General features: G+C 41.5%; 1 protein-coding gene across 12 annotated transcripts in view; it reads left to right on the top strand.

The window, feature by feature from the left end:
• The first annotated feature begins 1,627 nt into the window (after positions 1 to 1,627).
• The window catches only part of MAGI2 (membrane associated guanylate kinase, WW and PDZ domain containing 2), a 771,534-nt gene continuing 748,057 nt past the window's right edge, over positions 1,628 to 25,104 (top strand). For 5 of the 12 annotated variants that reach the window (XM_048068425.2, XM_066990180.1, XM_066990179.1 and 2 more), the window contains exon 1: positions 1,630 to 2,209. In XM_048068425.2, the coding sequence (XP_047924382.2) occupies positions 1,909 to 2,209 (301 nt within the window). In that variant the 5' untranslated portion in view covers positions 1,630 to 1,908. Of the gene's footprint in view, positions 2,210 to 25,104 lie in introns of all 12 variants that reach the window. The other 7 variants (XM_048068443.2, XM_066990186.1, XM_066990188.1 and 4 more) reach the window with 3 other exon arrangements.

The following is a 25,104-nucleotide window of genomic DNA, read 5'->3' on the forward strand; positions in this document are numbered from 1 at the left end:
AGCTGACTATTTTCATGAAATAACTTAATTATATTCGAAATAGATTTGGTGGAAACTACCCAACAGTTTCAAAAGTTATTGGAGAAGTAAAGGAGACACAGCCAAGCGTGATCACATAAAGGACTGTTTCCATAGGAACCTAGAGTGAAAACAGACACAATTTGTGAAAAATTTCATTGCAGTCACTTTAATTGAAAATTTAAAAATATCTGATCAGCTTTAAATCACATGCTGCAACACATGACATTTCTCCTACCTTCCCCCATTCTGTACCCAGTCTGCAGACCCTTGCTTTCATACGTTCATCACTCCTGTATCCTGCAGAAGCACAAACTACACTTCTCAAAGTCAGGAGGTTGCTCAGCCTGTATTTTGTCAATCTTCCCTTCAGATGGAAATTATTTTTTTTCGGCAGTGCAAACTTCTCAGTAATACATGCCAACTGCTACACTCCACTGCTTACACACGTGTTAGGCATATGACAGAACAAATTAAACAGAGAGCGCACAGGAGCAGCGGGTTACAGTATCACCTGCCTCTGAGTGCTTAGGCAGAGCGAAGCACTTGGGATTGGAAATATCACTTTGGCAGCACAGGTTATTTAGGGTTTAAGGCCAAGCAGATGGCACCCCGAATGAAGGTGACCAGAATCTGTCAGGTGACAATAAGTAGATTTTACAGAAAACACACCACCGCCACCCCTCTCTTCATTACATCCTCTTCAGTATTCATTGCTCACCTCAGCTGTGATACTAGCTCCCGTCTCTTGTGACCACAGTAACCTGCATTAAAAAACATGCCCATGTACAATACAACTCAATAATCTGAAGTGCGAGACCTCAGAACGGGAAACCACTGAGCCGTCTGTGTACATTCCTAACATCGAGATCTTGGAAGTAAACGGCTGTGTGTTGTTTTTCTCTCCACTACTTGAAGCCTGTTACTGGATCCTTCCTCGTCACAAGCCAAGCTTCTGACCCGTCCACCCGTTACATGCCGTCCTTCTTCCTCAGGATCCCGGGCAGATATTACCCCATTTCACAAACCCCACCGGCACATGGCAACTTCACGGTGCCCAGGCAGGCAGGGCTCCGATATCCTTGAACTCGGGCACTGCTGAGAGGAATGGGGGAACCTTAAGGGGTGGGCATCTCTTCACCCCCGTGCTGCCCCTCACGTCCCCTCGCAGGCCGGGGCTCTGCGGTTGAAGCCAGGCCGGGATGGGACCGTGTTTGAGGGCTGGAGAGAGGCGGTGAGGGGACAACAGGAGACTCGAGCCCGGCTGAGGGGTGCGGCGCAGCTACTGCCGGGCGCGGGCCCCCCACCGCAGCCCCCGCCATTTTGTCCCCGGGCGCCCCCTCTCGGCCGGGGCCGGGCGGCGGGGGAGCGGGGCGGCTGCGGGGCTCTGCGGGCTGCCTGCCGGCTGCCCGCCCGCCCCTCGGCCCCGGCCGCTCTCCGCCTTCTGCCGGCCGTGCCAGGCAGCCTCTCTCTCGGCCTTCACTACCGGGTCAGGCGAGGAGGGAGCGCTGAGACAGCGCCCGCCTCGCTCCGGCACCGACACCCCTGCTCCTCCTCCTCCTCCTCCTCCCCGCGGCCGTCCCCTCCTTCCCTCCCTCCCTCCCCGCTGCCAGTTTCTCTACAACTAGTACATCCACACACAGGGTCCCGGCCGCCGCGGCTGCCATGGATATCAGCTAAAGCGCCGGCAGCCGGACGGACAGGGCAGAGAGGCGCTCCCCATCCCCGCTCCGTCGCCCCCCCGGGGCCGCGGCGCCCTCCCTGCCGCCGTCCTGCCCTTCCTTCCCTGCCGCCCCGAGCCTGCCCCACAGGAGCCCGGCGCCCACGGGGGAGGGAGGGAAGAGAGAAAGAGCAAGCGGAGAGGGAGTCGGGCAGAGCATCCCCACGGCAATGTCCAAGGGCTTGAAGAAGAAAAGCCACTGGACGAGCCGAGTCCACGAGATCGTGATCGTGAGGAACCCGGAGGGGCAGCTGGGCTTCGAGCTGAAGGGGGGCGCCGAGAACGGGCAGTTCCCGTACCTGGGGGAGGTGAAGCCCGGCAAGGTGGCCTATGAGGGCGGCAGCAAGTTAGTGCCGGAGGAGCTGCTGCTGGAGGTGAACGAGACCCCCGTGGCCGGGCTCACCATCAGGGATGTGCTGGCCGTGATCAAGCACTGCAAGGACCCCATCCGGCTCAAGTGCGTCAAGCAAGGTAAAGCAGCGGCTCCCCCAGCCCCCCTCGGGGGGGGGGGGGGGGGGGGGGCGGGTCTGGGGGGGAGCTTTTTTTTCGGGAGGGGAGCTTTGGGAGAGGGGAGCAACTTTGTTGCTGCTGCAGTTTGACTTTCCCCTTCCCCACCGCCGGGAGGGGGAGATGGAGGGGGTGCGAGCGGCGCTCCGCCGTGCCCGCAGCCGGGCGAATTAAATGTGCGTCAGTGACAGCGCTTCGCCATGCCGCCCAGGGGCCGGGGGTGGCCGCTCCTCCGGCGGCTCCTGCAGCTGCCCGGGGCCGAGGGCACGGCTCCCGAGCCGGGTTTTGTCCCCCACACAGCGGGCAGGGGCTGGCTGCGGAGCGGTGGGGGTCCCGGGGGGCTTCAAGGGGGGGTTATGGCACCGTGCGTCCCGTCCCCGGTGGAAACGACCGCCTGTCGGTGGCCCAGCCGCGATGGAAGCGGTCTTGGGGAGCGGGGAGCTGGGGGAAAGTGGGGCGGAGAGGCAGGAGGAAACTTTCGGGGAGAGAGAGCTCTCCCGCCTCTCCGATTTTCTCTTATTTATTTCCGAAGTGCTTGGATAGGTCCGCCCGTTTCCAGGAAAGTCCACGGGGAAGAGACGCCGCAGATGCTGTTTACGTGTTTGTTTCTTGCCTCTTCAAACTAAGCCGAGTTGGGGTAACTGCAAGCCAGTGCTCCGAGTCAGCCTTCTGCTGCCACAGCAGCATCCCTGAGCTCCGCTGGGATCCGAGGCTCCGTGTAGCTGCCCCTCAGGCAGGGATGGTGCAGCGGCTGCGAGTACGCCTTTCAGCCCCTCGCTGAGCTCAGCCTTCCAAAACTTGGGGATTTCTGTAGTGGGAAGGTTTTTGATGCCATTCATCAGAGGCGTGCGTGCTCCACAGCGATAGCTAGCAGCCCTTGCTTAGAGGACATGCAGGAGTGTTACCGTGGCATAATTTTGTAACTTAGCTTCCTCGCTTTAATTGACAGTATATTGTTTAAAGTGACATTTGTGGTATTTCTGAATGCTTGAAAAATATGCCAATTATTAGTTTATCCAAAGAAGGCAGAATTGATAGAAGTGTTTGACTTTCAGGCCTTCAGAATGTACTTTGTGATATATTCAATTATCTACATAAGGTCAAATCTCTAAAGATATGATCTATGATTTTTCTATCTGTCCTTTTAGGTAAGCAGTGCAATATGTTGTAGATCATAATCATGATAGTCAGAAGATGCAAGGAGACAGTAGTTCATGTGATAAGTGGAGATTAGAGAGGAGTATAATGAATTCTGCCTTGCAGTACAGTGTCATCTCTGGGCACTCGAACTCCAGGAAACCTTCTCTGTAGTTGCCTCCCTGTATCAATTTGAGCGTGAGTGGTCTTACTGTGACTGGATTAAAAGGTGGCAGCACTGAAAGTGTCAAGAAGACAACAGTACATTGTCTGCCAAGTTATTCAAGTTCCTACTTTTTTCTCTGCAGAAATGCTATAGATACTTCTCTATACTAATGCCAGTTTCAGGTAACCTTCATATAATAATCAGACAGCCTCTGTCCTACCTCTTCAGTATTTTTCAAGTATTTCATTTCAAGTGAAAGCAATCAGCAGTGATTCATTAATATGTGTATCCTTACTACAGATATCTGTCATACATGAATTAGGGACATTAGTCAGGCTTTTAGTCTGTGGATTACTGCAGTTTTCTTGAATGAGATGTGGAGGATGAATTCTAAATTCCACCTAGGTTATATATATTAGGAGTTTCACTTCAGTATGTTACCATACTGCACTTTTGATGTGAGTCCTCAAAGCACAGGCCAGATGACAGCATGTTTGGAAATGACAATTCTTCATAGATTCTTGGAGTGAGAGAGACTTCCTGGTTTGAATGATCTTTCTTGTGCTCCAGCATCCTTTACTTTGCCAAAGGGAGAGGCCTTCTGGATCCAACTTCCTATGTTTAAATAAAAAAGTCAATGTTTTGTGCATTTTATCACCTTACTCCTCCTTCAGTATAATTCAGTCGAATCTCTGTACCTCTTTGTTAAAAAACACAGACAGCAGACATCCACGTTACTCACTGTAATAAATTCCCCAACAGTACTTTGCAGCAGTGTGTAGGAGAGAAAAAGCTGGGCAGTAAAATCATTATATGTTTTTGTAGCGTTGTTCTGCTTTTAATTATAAAACACCTTTAGTGTGCCAGAACAAGGTTAATGACTCCATTATCGTTGTTTCCACATAATTTATCAATGATATCTCTGTAAATTAAAATAGTATGACCTTGAATGCACCATGTGACTGTAGCTGCTTCTTCAGGGCTGCCTAGGAATGAAGTCACAGAGAGAAATGTGGAGGTAGAGCACTACTATTTATACTGGGATGCTTAAAAGACTATGAGTGTTTCTCTTGTTTAAAAGTTTTGATAATTCAGCAGTGAAATTTCATGTGTAGATGAAATCAGGAACTGGCTAATTCAATATACAGGTATTAGGTTAGCTGTTTGGAATTACATAAAAGAAAGGTACTTTCTTGATTTTTCATTGTGTTGTGTTTGATTAAACACCACCATTTTTGAAAAAATGAAATACTTTGTCTTATTGCATTATGAGGTGAAATACTTTTAAAACAAGTTCAGTAAGATGTTGCTGTTCTATGTGAGCTGAACGTCTTGAGCTAAAATTGTTAGCTGAGAAAAAACAATCTTATAAAGTAAGAGTTGCTTTGTATCGTCAGGACGAGTAAGCTATCTTGAAAAACTAATTAGCAGTTCCACAATATGATCTTACATAGGACTCCTGTAAGTATGATACCCAGTAAATAAGGATTTAATTCAGGAAATCATTGCCTGGCTTTGTGTGGGGAGAAAACTTTGTAGAAACCATTATTATTATTATTATTATCATTTAAGCCTAGTTGCGAGAGTTCATACAGAAGCTTTCTTTGGCGACTATTCTCTGTTTGTTTGTTTATTAATTTATTTATTTGTTGCGAGCTACTGATTGTGCTACTTTTGGCAGAATCACAGAGATTCTCTTAAAACACATTGGGGGAAATCTTGGCTTAGTTGAAGTCAGTGGCAAATAAAGGAGACAGGATTTTCTCTGTAAAGTCCTGTTTTTTTTTTTTTTTTTTTTTTTAATATTCCAGGGACAGAATTTTGTACTGCAGTTGATTGGTCAGGTATATTTGCAAGAGCTATGTATAATGAACTTCTGCTCACTCTGGTGAAGGACAGATCCTTACAGTTTCTGGAAGAAATACTTCTTCATTTCAAATGTGGTTGTTTGTACATGTGGAACATTTTAGATTAAGTACTATCTTCCCACAGATGCACAGATGCTTAGTTGTAAAACTAGTAATGTGTTAAGGAAAGACATCCTAATTTGGATAAGTAATCACACTAAGTGTCATGTGAGGAGCAGTGTTGTCTCCAGTTCCACTCCCTGTTCATCACTGCTGTCTCAGATCCACAGTATCTTTCTCCTGGAATTCCCATCAGTAGGCAGCATGGGTCTGTGATGTGCACAGACTGCAGTACAGCTTGCATAAACCAGGTTCATTGTTCTTTGCGTAGAATTATAAATTGCTCAGCAGAATCCCAACGAATGGTCTGAAAACATGGATTTCGGAGCTCAGATTTTGTCCTGTAGCTGTTGCCTGACGCACCTCTTCCTGAAGGAGAATGGTTTGGACATGCTGAATAGCCAGGTGTTCTGACTAACTGTAGAGTTTAATTTACTTTTTGAAGTAGCTAACTAGTTGTATGACCATATGGAGCTACATGTTGAATTCAGTGGCGCTTACACTTTATGTTGACACTCTCTACTGTCTCTGATTTGATTCTAAATCTCCAAACTTTAAGCATCAACCCATAATACTTTAGCTTCTTATGCAAAAAAAAGGATTTAGTGCACATAATGCAGGGAATAAAAACCAGTTTTATTTTCTCAGTCTAATCATTTACTTAACGGTAAGCATATGCTAAAGTGTTTTGCCAACTGTAAATGGACTTAGGCATATTTGCAAGTGCTTTCCCAGTCAGGAGAAGATTTGGACCCTCATTAGGATTAGAGTGGCTGTGCTTAGGTGGACCACAGGTCCACTTTCCCCCACAGCCTATTTCTGGTAGTGGTGGCATTGGTTTCCAGGGAAGAGCATCCCAGCACCCAGTGGTTTATGGCTCAGGGATTTAGTGATTAGTGAAAAAGGCCTTGTAGCCTTTAAAAAAACATATATTTATTTTTAATTAGTTCGTCCATGAATTTCACAATTAAAACCTAGCTTACAGTTAGCTTTCATTTTCTTTATAAGTCCCTGACATGCTTTACAACAGAGAAGTACAGTAATACTTCGTTGTTACAAAGTTTTGCTCTGCATGTGTAAATAGCATGTCAGCTAGTTAAAACGTTAGTATGTTCCTACAGACCTTTTCATACATATTTTCATATGTATAGTTATATTTTTAAGAAACTTACTTGTTTATTTAAGTTCACCAATAATTTTCTCCTACATTTATTAAAATACTCTATGCATACAGATTGTCTTTTTGTGTGTTTTCTCTCCCTGGGTATCAATATATACCATCTTCTAAGATGTGAATGTCGTATAAAATTTTCCTCCCTAATATAAATATTTTACAATAGTGAGCTGCATGATTTTCCTGAACAAAAAGAATTTGTAGTGTCTTGCAGAGAGAACAAACCTAAAGAACTATGAAAAACTGCATGGTTGCATTGCTGGTACAAAATGTGAAGATAGTCTTTGAAAAAAAAAAAAAAAAAGAAAGTGGACCTACTTCAGACCTATTCTTCTTTTCCTAACTTGTGATCCTTAAGATTTAACTAGCTCTAGAAACTACATTCAGAGTTCTCTTTTTACCATTACTTTATGTCATTCTTATGCTTGTCCATCTTAATTTAAAGACCATTCAAAGTGACTTCTGACTCATGTAGCTAGTGATTTATTCTTCAGCTCCTCCAGAGAGATGGTGATGTTTCATGTCAGGAACTCTGTGTGTACACTGGCAATAGAATTACATTCATCAGTCTTTTTCCTTCTTTAAGAATTGCAACTGTGCCATTAAAGGATGGGGCCATGACTTTATTAGTGCATCATTTCCTTGAAGAAATGAAATAATTAGAGTACTCTGCTTAGTTTTGTTGAGTCACATATACTTAAGTTCATCTCATACTCACACCTGTCCATCTGCTGATACTGTTGCCATCAAACAAACATACTGGTATGAGTGGGTAGAACTGCGTCTGACTGCATGCTGTAACCCCACCTGCGTTAATTCAGGATTTCAAGAAAGGCACAGACTCTGAGCTTGTGCTTTCAGAGCTTACGATTTTCTCCTTGTTTCTAACAGATGAGGAGCTCCTTTCATGACAAGAGTTGATTAATTATTCAACTACACTTTTTGTATAAAAGAAGTGTATACATGGAAAAAGTGCTCCTTCAGAAGGGATTTATATGAGGAGGTGGTCATAACTGATTTAGAAGGGGTGATGGAAATGATAGTGCTTCTGGAAGCAGATGTTTCTTGTTCTTCTCTTCCTCATAGTGGTATAAACAAATAAAAAGGGATTATTATTTATTTGTATTTGTATTTTTTTTTCTGGAGAGTGCAAAGGCAAGGGTCTGAGGAGAGAGTGCTATTCCTTGACTGCTAACATTGTGGAAAGAAGCTTTTTTCTTCCATATATATAATACATGTTTATAAATATATAAGTATTCATATACATCTCTCTATATTTTTTGGGAGCTGTAGGTAGGACTTTGTATCAGTAGTTTGAAAATGTATAAGGCTTTGTGCAGTATTACTTTTAGGAAGTAATTTTCTGATGATTATTATGGGTTTCAGTACTAACGTGGAGTATTCTTCATACATGTTTTGATGCATCTGTGTAAATACAGTGAACCCACTCACTCTGGTGTACAGTATGATACAATGTTCTTCCATAGTAATTGAAATCATCATAAACTTTGAAATGTGGTCGAATAGATAGCTGCCTACCTAAGCAGGCGCAGTCTGTTGTGCGGAATTTGAAGGTATTGATTTTAGCAGCAACGTGGCTATCTCCAGTTTTCATTGCTGAATGTCATTGCAATGCTGTCCTTAACTGAATTTTCTGAAATTACAAGGGCTGTGAGCCCAAGTCATCTTCCCATTTCTGGAATGCACAAAATGGCTCTGTTGTTACAGGATCTCTTCAACACACCTAATTTGTTTCAAATCAGCATTCTTTCAGCCTCATGGAAATCTACCCAGTAAGAAGATGCAAGTCTTTCTTGCAGGCCATTTGCGTTGCTTTCTCAGTCTAAGCTGAAGCTACCACACTGGAAAGTGAAATGGCAGAGAAGCAAAATAAAGGAAGACAGTGAAGGGTTTTTAACAAAAAAGAACTTGATCTATACTTCCTAAACTGGACAAAAAAATCTAATTAGTAACTGATAATCTCTAAAACAGATTTTTCTTATCGTTTTAATGTGCTTGTAATGTTAGCCTAAAGTCTTATTTATTCACACATCCTATCCACAATTTGGACTCTTTACTAGAAGCTTAGTTGACAGAAGGCTGTAGTTTGTATATATCTGCCATGTATTTAACCTTTTTACAACATGTAAATGAATCACAAATGCATTATTTCTGAACTTTCCATCAGTACGTTCAGATTGCTTGGATCCAGACAGCTTCATCAAAAGTATGTTGTGCTCTACATTGCTCTGCCAGGTGTCTTCTCTTTCATATATATTTTATGATTATTAATATATGAGTAATGCCATTTTATTCTGCTTATCAACTTCAGATGTTTCTCCTGGAGATATTTGGCTAGTTCCACAATATGTGAACTCAGGAAGAAGGGAAATAAAACAAGGTACAAAATGGAGAATGTAAAAAGTGGGAGAGAAAATCCCAGGAAAAAAATAATTCAAAGAGGTTATTAAACTAAAATATTACTGCTTTTAGAAGTCACATTTTGTCATATTTGAGACTATACAGCCCTGGGGAGATTCCAGCACTAAGAAGTGAGCACAGGGTATGTGCATTTCCTAGAGCTACCTTAGTGCCTCAAAATACATTGAAATCTGAAGCAAGACTAAAGCTAGCCCTCTAAGATCCCTACAGTTGACTCGTTCCGATGAATAATTATCGTTCCTTCTTCTTTAGCTGAAATCATGAGTTGTTCTTAATCCATCTATGTTCCTGTCTGAAGTTTTCACCAAAGTAGGGTGAAACAATGGTGCACCCTGAGAAATGGGAATGAGAAACCCATAGCTGAAAGGAATACCCAAGATGACTTTCATATGCGATATCAGTCAGAATCACAGAACAGCCCAGGTAGGAAGGGACCTCAAAAAATCATCAAATCCAACCTTTCATGGGAAAAAGGAGTCTAGATGAGATTATCTAGCATCCCGTCCAATTGGATCTTGAAAACAGATCTACAAAATGGAGGTATACCAAGTAGTGTTTAGTGCCCATTGTGGCAGAGCTGCATGCCAGGCTCCTTGCTGCTGAGGCAGCACCTTGTCCTCTCTGGCTCACCTTCTGCATCCCCACTTTGATACCAGCAAGCTCATGATGCCATTGGCCTTCAGAAGTAGTGCATGCCACCAGCACTAAGTTACTTCCGTGCCTTCCTTTTCAGACCTCTGACCTAGGGAAGCAAGCAAACAACTGGAAAATAACAGTAGGAAAGTGATGAGCAAAAGTTTTGACACTGAATACTAGCAAGTAAATTCTGTAGTTGTGTTAATGTAACATGGGTGTTTCAGAGTGGAAATCCTTCCTGGAAACAGACACAAGTCATCTTTTATTACTCACCTATTTAATCTTCACATCTTTGTATATCACATTTTCCTTGTGTTTGTCAAAATAAAATGCAGGCTGTCATTTGTTCTATCTCATATTTTATGTTTTTGCTAAAAACCAACAACCTTCCAGCTTTGTTTTGTGCATGTCAATCATGAGTTAATCTACATATTTCCTTGCAACTGATAAAATATATACTTTTTATAAAGCCATACCTAACATGTGCTAAGATGTTGAAAGGGAACAAAATTAGGGCATCAGTTCCATTTCAGGACATGATTTTCACTTGTAAGCTCTTACAGCAGACACATTTTTTGTTGTTGTTATTGTTTTCTTGATTTTAAATTCAGATTGAAAACTAAGGAAAGGACCTATTCCTATCCTGTATGAGTTACATCAAGTATTTCCTAATTTGTTACATTCATGTGGATAGTTCTTTAAGTAGTACTAAATGAAATGGCAGTATTAGTTTCTAATGTTTTTTTACTAAGTCCTTCTTTGTACTAAATCAGCATTAATAAATGTCATGTAAGCCTCTCATGCTTCCAGAATGCTACGTTAGTATAAACAAGGATTAGACCTGATAGATTTTAATTCTCCGTTCTTATATTTTTCTAAGAACAGCTTTTATTGTTTCAAAGTACTGCAGAGGCCTGTTGCAAACTTCACCTCCTAGAGCACCTGTACGCTTCCATCCTTTGAGTGCAGTCCTCGTGGAGTGGTAAAGGCAGCAGCTGTTTAACCCTTGTAGCAGCTTGGGGCAGGAGGTGAACACCTTTACAATTTAAACTGCCGCGGGCTTTGGTTAGGTAAAGTGTAATTACTTGTAGAGCCACTACACTATTTTTCTGCAAAAACTCACCTTAAAACTCAGTTGCGCTAGGATGCCAACCATGCTACTTGACAGTATTAGGTGGTGTGCTGTGACTGCTGTTTGTTGTGTTGACAATGCGTGTTTTACTGGTATTTCTGATTTCTCGTTCAGTGTGGGTTTGTTATATCTGACTGTTGTCTCTTGTGTAAAGTCTGAAACCTTTTGGTGAGTGGAACTTCCTTTTTGTTATAGCAACTAGCATGACAAGTTCATGTTGGGAGTCTCTAGTTTCTATGGCAATGTAAGTAAGTATTCACGTTAAATTCAGAGTTGGCCATAATGACTTTCTTAGCAATAGTTGTTGGACATATTCTGTATCATTATAACATAGGATCTGTACCTCTAATTGACGATATTTTGGTCTTAGTGATATAAGCTGTGAAGCAGATAGAAGTCAAGCAATAGGATTAAGAGAAAACACCCAGTTATAACTAACATGGAGCTTCTGCTACTGGCAGCACTGGTCTGTTGTCTCCTGGTTTTTCTGCTACAGCCATTGGTAGCGAAGGCTGTTCAAAAACCCTTAGCTGTGCTATATGCAGAGAATATATTTCCTGAACAATTTAGTTGTTCTTTTTATCTGCTCCGTTTACTTGTGCAAGAACATTTCCCTCCCCATAAACTTCTAGAAGAATTACTGGAATTTCTGATAAGCCAGTAAAAAGCGCCTTTTCAACACTCATTCTATTTGGTCATTTTCCAGTGAAAATACCATAAAAGACTTCAAGAAAAGAATGCAGTAGAGCACTGGAGGTTTTTTTTGGGAAAAATAAAGTAAAATCAAGATACTGGGTTTTCTTAATTAAAATTAAAAGTCAGTAATTAAAATACCAATTAAAAGTTCTTCTGGATTTGTATTTATACTGAGTTTTTATGTTGTGCCTGTGGTACGTATGTACTGAATTACTCTTCAGAACAGATGAACCCGTAAAATTTAAGAATGTCTCCTTTAAATATGTGTGAAATATTGTAGAGTTTTGTGTACAGTTAATCTGACTTGCAGAAGTGTAACAGCTGCTTTGCCTTGATAGGGATTGATGTTTGTGTGTGTGTTTGAAGGGTTATAAAATTAATGTTTCTGAATATAAAAGTTGGAGAATTTCATTTTTATTTATTTATTTATTTTTCTCATGGGACATGTAGCAGAGCCAATTGGGTCCAGTAGGGTTCTGCTGGGTTAATATTAAGTGTATTTCTACTAAGCAGTAAGCAAGTTCCTCACCTGAAACTGAAGTTTCAGTGACCGGCAGCATTCCTCCCTTTGTGTCTGCATGTTGTGAGCCAGGTATTGAGGAGAGTGCTACTGGGAAAGTGATTTGCAGCTGAGACATTAAAACAGAAGTCTTCGCATATATCTCTCTAGACACTAATATTATCCTTGTTATTAAACTATATGAATAGCTTCCAGATTCTAAAAATCTTTTGCAAGAAGAGCTTATTCACATGTCCGCAACAGGGAGTTAGCCACCTTGTCCCAACCACCTCAGTGAATTACAGTGTAGGGAAAAAAAGTGCGTAACACTTTATGCTCGATAACAGGAAATTGATGATTTTCACAATAGTAGTGACTGTATTTTCATCACGTGTGCTCCATTTTCGTGGGTTTTACCTTATTTAAAGTCTGTCTAGCTTTTCAGAAAGAAAGGATCTATCTGAATATGTGTGGTTTACCAGTAGAATTGTCTCTATTTTTCCAATGCAGTTGGAAATTTAAGGAATTTATCCTTAAACAAAACACAACAAAACAAAACTAATCACTCAGAACATTAATGTTATTATTAGTTTATCAAGAGAAAATAAATCAGATCTCACGGAGACAGGTACTGCAAGTTGAGAGTGTGAAACAGTCACTGCCCCTATGAATTAATAGAAGCTGATTGGACACAGCAGGCAGGTAGGAAGAGACAGAACCACACAGTGGTGAAATGACTTGCCAAAAATCTCAGATCAATCAAGAACAGAATGGAGAGCCCTGCAATGTAAGTAAAAAATCTGTGCATGCAGTGCTGCATCCAAGTAAGGGCATGCAAGTCCAAACTTTGTGTAAGGCATAGAACTGCAAAAAAAAACCCTCGTATTCACTGAGGATTTCTACCGATTGCTTGAGTAAAAAATATTGTAGGTCTTTATTTTAAATTCCATGACAAATCCTCTGTAAACCAGAAGCTTTGTCAACAGCAAAGAAGCACAACCGTGCAAAGGTTTGTACACTAGGGCAGGAATGTTGTCTCCTAACATAAAGTGCAGTTCAGAAATATATCGGAAGTGGTGAAGTGTAGGAGACGAAAGTAATATAAATTTCTGTATTTTAATGAGCTATTTATGTTTGCATTGTTGGTGGGACACATAGGTACGTACAAATACATTCATTCAAATTCTTCTGGCCTGTTAAAGCCACTACCTGATGAGGGACAAACTAAAAATAGATTTGTGGCTGTTTTTTTTTTTTTTTATTTTATTTTAAAAACTTCTTAATTTGTTTTGGAAATATGAGGGGTCTTAAAAATTGTTACTGCAGGCAAAGTTTGGTTTGCCAATTGACATGAACAAAATAGTCATAAAAAATCCAGTGAGTACCTCTCATTTTTAACAATGCTGGGAAACATCAGATAACCCTAGATGGATAGTGGCTTCTTTAAATGGTCCAATGTTGCCATCTTTTAACCCAAATTGTGTGGGATAATTGATAGAATCCCCGGTTTAGCCCAGCCTGCAGAAAATTAGGGTTAGGGTTTAGAGATGTCAGGTGACATCCCTGCCAATTACTGAAGAACTGCTGAGAAGTGAGACTGTCTTGATTTTATGAGGACATAGTCCTAGGCAGGGCTTCATTAAGGCAATCCCAGTTGCGGTTACACCAAAGGTTGTACCTTTGTTTCTCTGTTCTTCTGTCCCTCTATGGAGAGCTTCTGGTCCCTCGTTGCGCTTTCACTCCCTTCGCTTTGGCATCGGTTTCTCCTTTCTCACAGAAAACATTTGTTCCTCCTGCTACCTGGGGAGATGATGGAGTGAAGCAAAGGGTGGAGGGACTCCCCAACATTTCTCTGATATGCGCTGGTGGAGTGCTTTTCACTGTTAAGTCTTCCCAAGTATGAGGAACCTCTAGAAGATCTCCATATCCTCCTCATTCAGTGGTAGGGGCCTGTGCAGAGTTAAAGAGATGATCAGGGAGAGGTCTGAAAAGGATTTTGACCTTGTACAAGAAACTAGACAGGTCTTGCTGAATCCGCCTTACCTTTTCAGGAGAAAGGAGTTGCATAACATTAACAATTGTATCAGCTGAAGTTCTGCAATCTTTATTCCCCTTTTATGCACCACAGTACTTCTAAGTCCTTTAAACAAAAGCGGCACAATCCAGTGCAGCACATTATGGACACCTGAACTGATGAACAGGCTCCTTTTGGCAACCACATAGTACTGCTCATTGTACAGCACCCTTCAGTGGGGAATACATTATGTAGCCAGTCTGTAAAGACTTTGATCGTGGAGTTAGTCATAAGGACGCTATTGCCCTGCATTTGCATTATTACTTCATTGAGCCTCTTTACAGGTGCAGTCATTTGTAGGACTAAGTAACAAAGGAAACCTTGAGAAGCTGATGTCTCTGGCCTGAAAAATGGCAGCTGCTTTGCAGTGCATGACAATAATACACAGCAATTTGGTACTGAAGATATTTAATGTTCTGTGCAGTCCATATCACTAGGGAATAGGTGAGATGAGATGGACTCTGGCCCAGGTACCAAAGTTAATAATTCATACTCCTACAAAGAAAAAAAGCATGGCATTATCCCAGGTCCAAACTGTACTTGAAAGAATAGCACTGAGATCCTTCTTCTCCAAAGACCATCATCAGCTCTTCACTGTCCTTAACTCACCCAGCACTTGGGCTGTGCATGCAATCCAAATGTCCTTGTGACAGCAGGTGACAATACCTGTGTTTGAAGGGAGCTGGGGTCATCCTGCCCTGTGTTTTTCTTGTGTGTGTGTATGTGTGTGTCTGTCATGCCATCAGAAGGACAGGACAGACAAATGGGAATGCGCTTAATCTGGTTTGGAGACCATCCTGTGGAACAAGTCTGTGTAGTAATTTCCAGTGACCTTTGGTGCAGGACTACACCTGGGCAGGAGTTCCTCAACAAACATTTGAAAAATTTCCCTTTCTTCTCTTTTTTTTTTTTTTTTTCTTTTTCCCCTAACACAAAATGGAAGAACAAAACTTCAGAGCTCTCATTTTCTGACCAGTCTTTCTCAGTCTAGTTACATCTGTTTAACTTGAGAGCAAGTGCTCTCTGCCACACTGCTGGCCATGGGGAGCAAATACACAGAGGGAAGAGTGCTATCTACTCAGTCACCAACTAGTGGCAGCTTTTAAGTTCCTGTTTGGAAGCCTTCCCAGCAAAAACTGACCACATCTCATCATGTTTATCTTCTAAGATCTGATGGATCACAGAACTAGTGTGGCATTGCTCTGAGTCGAAAGTTTATGCACAAGTTTATTCATGTTTTGCTTGAAAACAGTGTTGTGTGTCAATGCTGAGAGGCAATTTCTGATCAAATCCAGGAACAGCCTAAGCTGTTTCTCTATAGCCTTTTTTTTTCTTTCTTTTTTTTTTTTTTCTTTTTTCCCTAGTCTGGCAGCTACAGATACTGCTGTCTCCTGAAAACAGCCTGCAGTTAAGGAGCATGGACTTGCAAGGAATGATTTATACAAGTTTTTCAGAATGGCAACTGGATAGAGAAGGGGAAAAAAACACACACACACACCAAAAACAGTAGAAAACAAACAAACTACAAGATGTTTCACCCAAGTCAAGGATCCCTTTTTATATTTTCGATTGTTATTTTTATATTTATCTGTTTTGAAGAGCATATCTGAAATCTGCAGTAATTAGTTTCTAAATCAAGTTGGTAAATTTTATTGTAAGGTATAGATGCCTTTACAATTATCATATTTTCTTCTGACCCCTTCTTTTCCTCTGCTGCTCTAACCTGCAAAGGCTGTTTGACTGCCCTGAATGCTTTGCATTTTATGTGAAATGTATCTTCAAAAGTAAAAGGGACCTGCAGCAGGGGGGCTCCATCTTTAATTTCAGTAAGGTATTTTACACATTTGGGACTTTGTATAAATCATATAGAGACTTTTACCCCTACATTTGGAAAATTAAGTAGTCAATTAGCTTACAATACTATAGATCATATAATTTCAGAATTTGGCTTTAAGGGGCAAGGAACTCTGCAGCTTTCCCAGAGTATAAATTGCAGGTGTTCTGTGGCTTTCAGGATGAGATGCACATGAAGTAATTCCTTAAAACGTATGAGCCAAATGGAGCTGCCCATGCTGAGCTGCACAGTGCCTGGCCCAGCTGGAAGTGGCTGTCAGCATCAGATGCTTCACACGCCTGCTGGAGGCTGCTCCTAGCCCCAGTAAGAGCAGCCTGTTTCCAGTGCCATCCAAACATAATGCAATAGCTTCTGACTGCTCCATCCCAGGGACAGTCATAACTACTTCCACCTGGGTTTTTTGTTAGTCAGCTTGAAGATCTTCCTTTCACTCATTTGCCTTTGAAAAAAAGTTCGTCTGTTAACAATCAGCTAGGTGTCATGTTTGCTTGCAAAGCACCTGCAACAACACATAATTTCTGCTTCGCTTATGTCAAATAAGACAGCCAAGAATTTCATGCCCATGCTGATTTATGCTATTCTGGTTGGAATTACATTGGAAGTGCATTAATTTCATGTGTTCTGCTGAAGTTTGCTTTATTTTCTTGTGCCAATATCAACTACTCGGGACAATTTTATATTAGCATTATCAAGTTCACAATATAGTGCAGAATATTTTGTGTTTCCTTTGTAGGAGAATTGCCAATGACCGTAGATCTTACATTTCCAAGTGTTAGAGCTGTGTTCTAAATGTTTACTGTGGGGTTTGGACTACTGTACACGTGCACTGCCTGTGATTTGTGTCTGTCTTAGAACTGTTTAAGAAACAAGGGAATTTAAGATTGTCTTGTTTTTCAGAAAGGTTGTGAAGGTGTTTTTTTTTTTTTTTAATTGGTTATTATAATTATAAAGAAAAAGCTGTCTAGCAAAGGAATGTGAGGAAAGAGGCAAAAGGAGCTAGGAATAGAAGGCAATGCTGTGTATTTCCATCCAGTTGCCTAACAGGCTACAAAGCTTTGTTAGCCTGTAGTACTGGTGCTACTGCATGACAATTTCAGCTACTGTTACAGCATTTGAGATGACATACCCTAGTATACGACTCTTCGACTCTTCGGTTGTTTTCAAAAAAGATATGTAGCCTACAATGGGGGAGGTGGGAAGTTTCGGTGAGAGCTGGAGATGTCCTGCCTTGGGGGCCCTGATGGATACATGGGGAGAGCTGTTACTGGCCCCAGCTCCAGCCTAGGAAATGGAAGTGGACTGGAGCTGTTCCCTTGCCCTGACTACACGAGGGGAAGGTATGTTCCTTTCATCCTGTGGGAGAAAGAAGGGACATTGCTCTCCCCACGGAGACGATTCCAGCCCCTTGTGCCTGTGGAAACTGGGGGAGAAGGAGGGGAGTTTTGCTCTTAGCCCTGGGACAGCTGCCTCCACTCTTGCTGCACAGCCTCCAGAGAGGAACTTTACTTTCCTCGCATCTCTTCTTTCCACTGACATCCCTTCCAGTCGGATTGGCACCTAAAGAGGGAGACTCTGCCAGGGGCTTCACGCAGAGTATTGCAAAGAAGTGCTTCCCTGAGCTGGCTCTGTCACACATACCCCCTGCTGCTGGAGCCCAGTGCTGTCTGTGACTTAGCATTGAGTCAGCAGGCTTGCTGATCCAAAGGGCTTATGCACTAATTAGTTCTTTGCTGTGCCTCTTCCTTCCCCTGCAAGGCTGCATGTCCCTCAGGCATTGCGAGTGGGGCAGAGGCCAGTGCTCTTGGCAAACTCCTCAGTGGTGCCTTGCAAGCCACAAATGACATGCAGATATTGGTTGAAAAGTCTCATCTTAACAGCTTGTTAAAGTGGTTTGTTATCCTTCCTCATGTAATGCAGTTCAGCTCAGCAAAGAAAATAAATGTACTTGGTCTAATAAAATTTTACGTACCTCCCAACTTTTTGTGAATCTGTATAACAAAAAACTTTGGAGAAACTGTGCTTGATATATAATGTTACCTTAAAGTAACATTAAGAATTTCTAAATAAAAAAGAAAATCTTTCTTTTCATTAAATTTTATTAAGCATGTTATGGATATAAAATATCATCTTTTCATGGTTATTTTCTGATTTAGGGCATGCTTTCTTTCTTATATTAGTCTAGACAGATAATTTTTTCTGTGCTATGTCAAAACAGACTCAAAGCAACTCCCCATTTCCATGGGTTGGGTCCTTACTGGTATGTTCTCTTTAATATCCTCCCAGTTCTCTTGAATATCTTTATCTCCAGATCTCTTGAATATCTTTGTTAGTGATCTGGACAAGGGGATCAAGTGCACCCTCAGTAAGTTTGCAGATGACACCAAGTTGGGCAGGAGTGTTGATCTGCTCAAGGGTAGGAGGGCTCTGCAGAGGGATCTGGGTAGGCTGCACTGATGGGCTGAGGCCAGCTGTGTGAGGTGCAACAAGGCCAAGGGCTGGGTCCTGCACTTGGGGTACAACAACCCCAAGCAAGCAGTGCTACAGGCTGGGGGAAGAGTGGCTGGGAAGCTGCCCAGCGGAAAGGGACCTGGGAGTATTGGTTGATAGTCGGCTGAAGATGAGCCAGCAGTGTGCTCAGGTGGCCAAGAAGGCCAACAGCATCCTGGCTTGTATCAGGATCAGCATGGCCAGCAGTGATTGTCTCTGGTGAGGCCACACCTCGAATACTGTGTTCAGTTTTCGGCCCTTCACTACCAAAAGGACATTGAGGTGCTGGAGCGTGTCCAGAGAAGGGCAACAAAGCAGGGTAATGAATCTAGAGAACAAGTCTTTGAGGAGCTGCTGAGGGAGCTGGAGTTGTTTAGCCTGGAGAAAAGGAGTCCTGGGGGGAGACCTCATCACACTCTACAACTACCTCAAAGGAGGCTGTAATGAGGTGGGGGTCAGTCTCTTCTCCCAAGCACCAAGTGATAAAACAAGAGGAAATGGCCTCAAGTTGCACCAGGGGAGGATTAGTTTGTATAGTAGGAAAAATTTCTTCACTGAAATGTTTGCAAACCATTGGAATGGGCTGCCCAAGGAAGTGGTTGCATCACCTTCCCTGGAGGTCTTCAAAAGATGTGTAGATGTGGTGCTGAGGGTCATGGTTCAGTGGTAGTCTTGGCAGTAGTAGGTTAAAAGTTGAATCAGATGATCTTAGAGGTCTTTTCCAACCTGCATGATTCTGTGATTCTATATTGGAATACAATCACCATCAATCAGGAAAACTCTCCTGTATCACAGCCTTCACTCTTGTGATTTGAAAGAATTTACATGCATAATTTCACTGCATTTCAAAGACATTTCACTGCACTTAGCTGCTTTCAAGCTTCTACCCTGTATTTTAAATATCTGTTTTGTTCTATAGCTCAAATACCAGAACACTGAATATACCAAATATTATGTTGTTCCTATACCTGACACTTAATGGACACAGAAAGAAAAAAAACCCTTCCAGTTCTGAGGAGCTCAGTATTGACAAAGATACAGTCTTGTGGTGGCTTTAGTGTGGCAATGCAAAGGGAAGTATGCTGCATAAACACTCCTAACCCTGTTAAGGCAGACAAGTACATTGCTTTTTGAAAGCTCATTTGTACAGTTATTTATATGCAGTTGTACATATAAAGGGGTCTGTATTTTAGTCATGACAATAGAACACAGGTTCATGATATGTCTTGTTTGATACAATACTGAGATATGCCAATGGTGATGTCAATGTCTTTAGTTGTCACCTGTTTTTAACAGAAAAGCCTACAGGTGGTTTTAGTATTTTCAGTTAGGTGTTTGAAATGTGCAGTGATGTAGATTTTAAGATATTTGACTAGATAAAGCAATGGGCAAGCATTCAGGAGATCTGCGGCCTATCTGGTTCTCTAGAAACCTTAAATAAATCTCAGTCCTTCTTCTGTAGTTCCCCACTGATAATAAAATTCCCAATGATAATAAAATCATACAGAGTATTAAACTAATAACATGCCTGTTCCTCAGAAACATGATCTGTGGGTAACTCCATTAATAATAGTGGTGCATTTGTCTTCAGTAGTGATAAGGGTCATATACTAATATGACTTAGAGACATATAATTGCTAATTATTCAATATTGGCCGGATCCTTGAAAGCTGAACTCTGACAGCTGAATCAGATCCTGTGTAAATAAAAGAAATGATATATTTTTTGACTTCAATAGTGTATTTGTCTTGTTCATTTTCTTTCTATATAACTGACTGGACAAAGGGAAAAAGTGTAGAAAGGAGGACCTGGGGAACTACAGACTGGTGAGCCTCACCTCTGTGCCTGGGAAAATCATGGAACAGATCTCCTGGAAGCAATGTCAAGGCACATGCAGGGCAAGGAGGTGATCTGAGACAGCCAACATGGCTTCACCAAGGGCAAACTGTGCCTGACCAGTCTGGTGGCCTTCTGTGCTGGAGTGACTGTGTCCGTTGTCAAGGGAGGACTGACTGATGTCATCTACCTGGACATCTGTAAGGTCTTTGACACAGTCCCACGCAATATTCTGGTCTCTAAATTGGAGAGAGATGATTTGAAAGGTGGGCTATTCAGTGGATAAGGAGCTAGCTGGATGGGCTCAGCCAGACAATTGCAGTCCATGGCTCCATGTCCAGGTGGAGGCTGGTGATGAGTGGTGTCCCTCAGGGGTCTGTCTTGGGACCGGTGCTGTTTAATATCTTTATCAGTGACATAGACAGTGGGATCGAGTGCACCCTCAGCTTGTTTGCAGATGACACCCAGCTGAGTGGTGCAGTTTGTTGAAAAGTGTCTTCTCTGCCATTGTTAGCTTTCCAGAGGGGTAGTTTTTCTTTGCTGTTTATGAGAGGTAAGGAAGGTTCTCACAGAATGCATCATCCTGGTCCTTTCAGTAGAGTGTGTGCTGAAGGTTTTATTTAAGCATTTATTTAATGCCTATGGCCAAATGTTTGGACTCCGGGGCAGTTCCAGACAATTTAATTCCTTACTTTCCAAAAGAACTGTAGTTGTAGAAGTTAATGTTTTTTGTGATTATCATCTTTGCACTAGATTTTCCTCCTGAGGGTATGTGAACATTTTGGAAGATATCTGGCCAAAAATACACTTCTGTGTTACTTCATTATTATTCTTCTACATGTCTCCCATTCCGTGATTTTTTTCTATTTTATTTCTTTAGAAGGAATATGCTTTCTTCATTATAGTGGATAGTCTTGAAAAAAAATATTTAGAAGGCCTTGATCTGTATTTTACATCTAGCAATAGAAAAGATCACCTGTCTGAACAAATAGAAGACCTAAACAGGCTGAAATAGATTGTTTATGTTGGAGATTTCTGTATGCAGTTTGGGGACAAAATCTGCTGTCAGTTAAGATAGTGTAAACCCTGACTGAATCTGTTGTGGATTGCTCTGCATTCATGGACAAAATTGAAAACATAACACACACCACTTTTTTTTTCTTTTTTTTCTGTTGTTTGTTTCTTTTTGTATTTTAAGGTACTAGAGCATCTCATTATTCCATTTACGAAGGTAACATCTGAATTTACCAAAGATAGCTTTTTTTTTTTTCTAAAATTGTGTTTTTGTTTATTTATCTCTCAGAAGCTAGGTGGAAAATAAGGTTTCAATACCTGGTTAGCACAGTGTTAGTTTCCCCAACTGATTTTACGATCTGGGGGATCCCGGAGAGAGTTGTGGGACTGCTGGGCGCTGTTGATCAGTAGGGATTGAGGCCAAAGTTTGTAATGTACTGACAATAAATGCAACCTGACCTCGGTCATCATCACAACTGTCTTTTGTTCTCTAGGATTCCAGTGTGCGCACTGAATCTGGTGGGATGATTAGTGATTCTCTTTCCTGCTGTCCTGTGATGCCTGGTTTAGTTCACTTAAAAGAGCCATTTGACTTTCTGACCGGTTCATTGCATTCGGTACTGCCTAATTCCACTCAATTATACATGTACCTTCAAGGGGAGGAAACATTGCATATTATTTCTTTGCTGTATACACTTGTAAAATAACAGTGTTTACATAAGGGGAAAAGGAGGTGGCTGTATATCTCAGAGATGCTAAAGGGTCATTTCTAATCTTTATGGAAGAAACAACTAACAAGGATGGTGTGGATAGGAAGTGAGGGCCTTATCTTTATATATATATTTTTCTCTCTCTAGTAGGAGCGCCATACATCCCTCATAAATAATTGAGTGTATTCAAGTCTTTTTACTTTTTCTAAACAAGTTGATTATCCCAGGGTAAATACTCCTGAGTAGTGGTGGGCTGGTGGGTAATCCTCCATTCCCAGAGCACCAGGGTGAACTTCTTCATAGCACAGAGCAGCTCAGCTCTGGCCAGAACGGTCACCTGGTGGCTTTTGTGGTGGGTATTTGGAATGAAATAGGAAAATATTGGTCATGGTGGTTGCTACATAGCGGTAGATACATCAGATATGAGAGACGTGCAGTGCTCTCTATATGTTATGTTATATAATATTATTTTATTTTACTGCTCTGATCCAGTCGGTAATAGTCTTTCTTTTGTTTAGCCATAGATGACACCTTATAAGCTCTATTTGCATTAGTATTCACTTGAACAATGTAAAAGCAATGGAGAAGAGAAGTAAAATTACCGTGTTAACTGCAATAAATAAATGGTAAGATTTTAATGCATAAGAGTAAAATAGGGAAATACTGCCAAAGGCCTGTCAGAGTGTAATTTATTATTTCCATTTAGAAATCCAGGGTGGAATTCTGCAAGAAATTCAAGTTTCATCTGCAGAACTGTTGCCCAGAAGAATTTTCATTAACTTTTACAATCTTAAGGCAAAAAAAAAGTTAAAAATAAATCCAAATCAGTTTTGAAGGATACTTTCTAGAGATTACATTTCAAATGACTTTTAAGGATGAGAAAACAAAACCAAAGACTTTGTTTTGATGTTTTATGTCTTGGTTTTGATGTTTTTTTCCACTGGATGGTAAAAGAATAAATTAATCTCCCTTCCTCTATTCTCCTATCTGATCACTGAGGATAAAACTTACGTCACTTACAGGGTTTAGTGATTTGCATGTTGTGAAGATGTTCTGTACAGACGGACAGCAGATTTGATCTCTTATTTGTGATGTACATGTGACTTAATCACTTTGGGTAGTCACTGGAACAGATAATCCCTGTGGAGCTTAAGGAAGTGCTACAAAATCAGGGTATGATCTTGCAACCCTTGATTACTTGACTAAGGACCATGAGCTCTACTTTTAATGATTGGTGCTGAAGGGTATAAAGACAGCTAATGAGATTTTCAGGTGGACACTTAGGAAAACTTTACTTGGCAACTTCATCTTCATGCACTCACAGACTTTGCTGGATATTGCCTGGAATGTGTATTTTAATATGGGATTACGAATGTGAAGGCTTTATTTTATTCTAACCTAAATATGTTTGTGATTAAATGTAAGAGTGTGGATCAACTGGTTTTAATTCCTAAATGGCTTAAAGAAAAGTGGAGTGCAGCTCCTCCTTTAAAAGCAGAGGAGGTGTCTTCTTCAGTGGTTTGAGTGAATGTCCTCTGCTTTTTTCAGCTTGTTTGCTGAGGAGGTATGGATTCAGGAAAGAGAAAAAACTGTTACCCTGCTGGCTTCCAGCTGTTTGACGAGTGGGTTGGAACAGCACTAGCCCCTAATGATGATTGAAATGTTTTTTTTTCTTTTTTTTTTTTCTTTTTTCCCTATCTGAGAATTCCTTACCAAAGAACGATGCCTATTTTCTGTTTTGCAAAGTTATAGCATAGATTGTAATAGCTGTGCTTGTTCACCAACCCCAGAAATCTGGCAGCCCTCCACAGTTCCTCCTTCCAAAATCCTATGAACAGCAGGAAGGGGGACAGGGATGGACTAGCTGGTTTCTCTGCCTGCACACACGTTGGTCTGACTACCAGTTCCTCTCAGTTCTATGGCTACCTACATGTTTTTCTGTCCTGTTCTTCCCAGTACTGTGTCCCACCACCTTAAGAAGGAACGTATATTTTGTGCTGTTTTTGAGACCTATATTTATGTTGTAGATATTCTCTTACATTTGCAGAAATGGGGAAATTGGTGGAAGAGCATTCTGAAGCTCAGGAACAGGTTATAGAAAAGAGTTCTTACTAGGACTTCAGCTGAGACTGAAACATAGGCTACTGGCAAGTGGAGTTTCATGGATGTTGAGCCTCTGTGAGGAAGTGACATTTATGGTGGCAGACAGATAGTGGTTTTTTTTCTTTCTTGCTTTCTTGCCTTTTTTTTTTTTCCTTTCCTGGCAGCTGCAGGTAAACTACATTTTAATCTTGTTTGTTTTCTTATCTTTTGTGGTAGCAGTATTCAGAACTGTTTGGAGATCCTTCCTAATCTAATTATTGCGGAAATCCAAGTATCTGAACGCAAATAAAGCAAGCTATACAGAATTTTTCTTGTCTTAGACTACTTAACAGCTTATATTTGAGGAATGATTTCAGCATCTCAGGGCTAGAATGGAATACTAATAATCAGTTCAGACTGAAGAATAATGCTTTCACTGGTTTTCAGTGAATAGCATCAGCCCGAGAAAATCAAAGCATCTGTGCCCTCTTCCCCATAGGAGCATGTGCAACCACTGTGCAGTAGTTCACATGCTAAAATACATATTGCCCAAACTAGTTGAGCAATTTTTAAAGTTGCCTTCATACATATTTATAGAGTGAATGAATTATTAGAGTGTCTGGCTTCTCTTTACACTTCATTGTTGAAATTTATGCCTATATGATCAGGTATCCATTACACTCTGCCATTTCACTGCTCAGCCACTTTCCCAGAGGATAATTTATTTATTCGTTTTATCTGCTTGTTTATAGAACTAGTATGGAAAGGAATTTTACATAAGAGAAAATGAGGTTTTGGCTGCAGGGAGGAAATATGGAGCATAAGAGAATAGCTAGAAACCCTGCAGGCTAAGAGGATGCTGTGTTTCAATGGTGTTGTTACATCCTTCAGTGGTACATCAATACTATATTATGTCGGAAGCAACCCCTGCAGTTTCCCAGCCAGAGTGTCT

Source organism: Anser cygnoides, chromosome 1 (genome assembly GCF_040182565.1).
Source record: "Anser cygnoides isolate HZ-2024a breed goose chromosome 1, Taihu_goose_T2T_genome, whole genome shotgun sequence".
NCBI lineage: Eukaryota > Metazoa > Chordata > Aves > Anseriformes > Anatidae > Anser > Anser cygnoides.